Here is a 1512-nt window from a genome sequence, read left to right on the forward strand (position 1 = left end):
CATGATATTAATTTGGCTGTATTTATTAGATAAGAAAGAGAACAACACATTCTCAATGCTCTCAGGCCAGAGTTTTTATCCCTATTTTTTCTGTTATATTTTTTATTTCAGCCACTCTGTTACTAGAGCAGGGTCACACCCTTGTTTTTCTTAAGGTGATCATTTGTAGCTGTGCGTTTGCATTTAATTATATGTCCTTATATTATACCTATTATGCATTTATAACATGAAGAGCAAAGATGTCATAAAAGATTAAAAAAAGGACTTTGAAAGCAAGATTGGAGTGTTTAGACATATAAACTGCATTCCAAAAACCAAGTATTAAATGCAAATCATCTCTGCAGCAGCATCTAAATTTCTATTTTAGTTTTGGTTATAAGGCTTAAAGTATGACGTTCCTTAAATTCGCTACTATTACAGTTCTTCTGCTTTGCAGTGTTAAAGGTGAGTTCCTGGGGGGGGGGGGAATTCTGTAAGACTATTCTTTTCATCTCATATTTAATAATCATTCTTGTGATATTTAATGATAAAAAATTTCTGTACATTCATAAACTTTCCCTTTGCATATTTGAGTTTTATGACCAATCCTATGTGTTCTTAAGGAAACTGGTGGAATGAATATCACAAATCCTTGAAATATCTCAGCAAAGAAGAGCTGCACAAGGTCTAATGCATTTACTGTACACAAATCTGTGTGGTTTCATTACAGACTGTAATATCTATTTATATAGGTTTGTCTGTTATAGAGCAGCTCCAAGCCATTTACATCTGATTCAATAAGGATTTTTGTGTAACCTTAAAATAAAATCTTCATACATTTCAGCATTTCTAATACTATAGTGTGGGGAATATGTTGAACATTTATGGTGTATATCTCTATGCACAACTAAAGATAAAAAAAATTGTATGGTTTTGTTTGACCTTTTAATATAACATATATGGCTTTTTCTCTTTTTGATTGTGTTTTTTCCCTTTCAGAAACATCAAGAAAAAACACGACCACAAGGTTTTCAGCATGCACCCTTCCACTGCCCTGATATGACTCCTTCACCCACGGTGCCCACCTCAGGTACGATGGCCTCTTCCATACACGCCACCATCTGAGAAAGTAAATCTACTTGTTTGCTGCTTTGATGTTTGTTGTTATCTTAACAAACAGTTACAAACTCTCTAGACATGAAACAAGCATTTTAAGAAAATAATAATTAATTTAACTATTGAAATATTTCACAGCTACACGAATTATGAAGTGAACTGCACAAGATTGTTGTTGTTATCTTAGAAAGAGTCTTTGTGGTTTTTATGTGCTTTGCAGTGGAGAAGGTGAAAGCAGCAGACATTAAGGTTATCGCAGCTTTTGGAGATTCACTTACTGTGAGTTTTATTCAAACTCAAAAAACTACAAGAGGAGAAATGCATGAAATTGATAATATATCAATACTTTAATAATATATGATAACATAAGTTACATCTCTTGCGCGTGTTTTAATAATTTATTGGTGATATTTTGAA

The 1512-nt window shown here is 32.7% G+C and overlaps 1 protein-coding gene across 1 annotated transcript; it reads left to right on the forward strand.

Moving 5' to 3' along the window:
* Positions 1 to 220: 220 nt before the first annotated feature.
* On the forward strand, positions 221 to 1446 carry LOC130436721 (phospholipase B1, membrane-associated-like). The gene is made up of 4 exons (XM_056767649.1): positions 221 to 444; positions 603 to 664; positions 979 to 1069; positions 1316 to 1446. Exons 1-4 carry the CDS (start codon positions 390 to 392, stop codon positions 1444 to 1446), a joined length of 339 nt encoding a protein of 112 aa, XP_056623627.1. The 5' UTR covers positions 221 to 389.
* Positions 1447 to 1512: the final 66 nt, after the last annotated feature.

The sequence above is a fragment of the Triplophysa dalaica genome, chromosome 15 (genome assembly GCF_015846415.1).
Source record: "Triplophysa dalaica isolate WHDGS20190420 chromosome 15, ASM1584641v1, whole genome shotgun sequence".
NCBI lineage: Eukaryota > Metazoa > Chordata > Actinopteri > Cypriniformes > Nemacheilidae > Triplophysa > Triplophysa dalaica.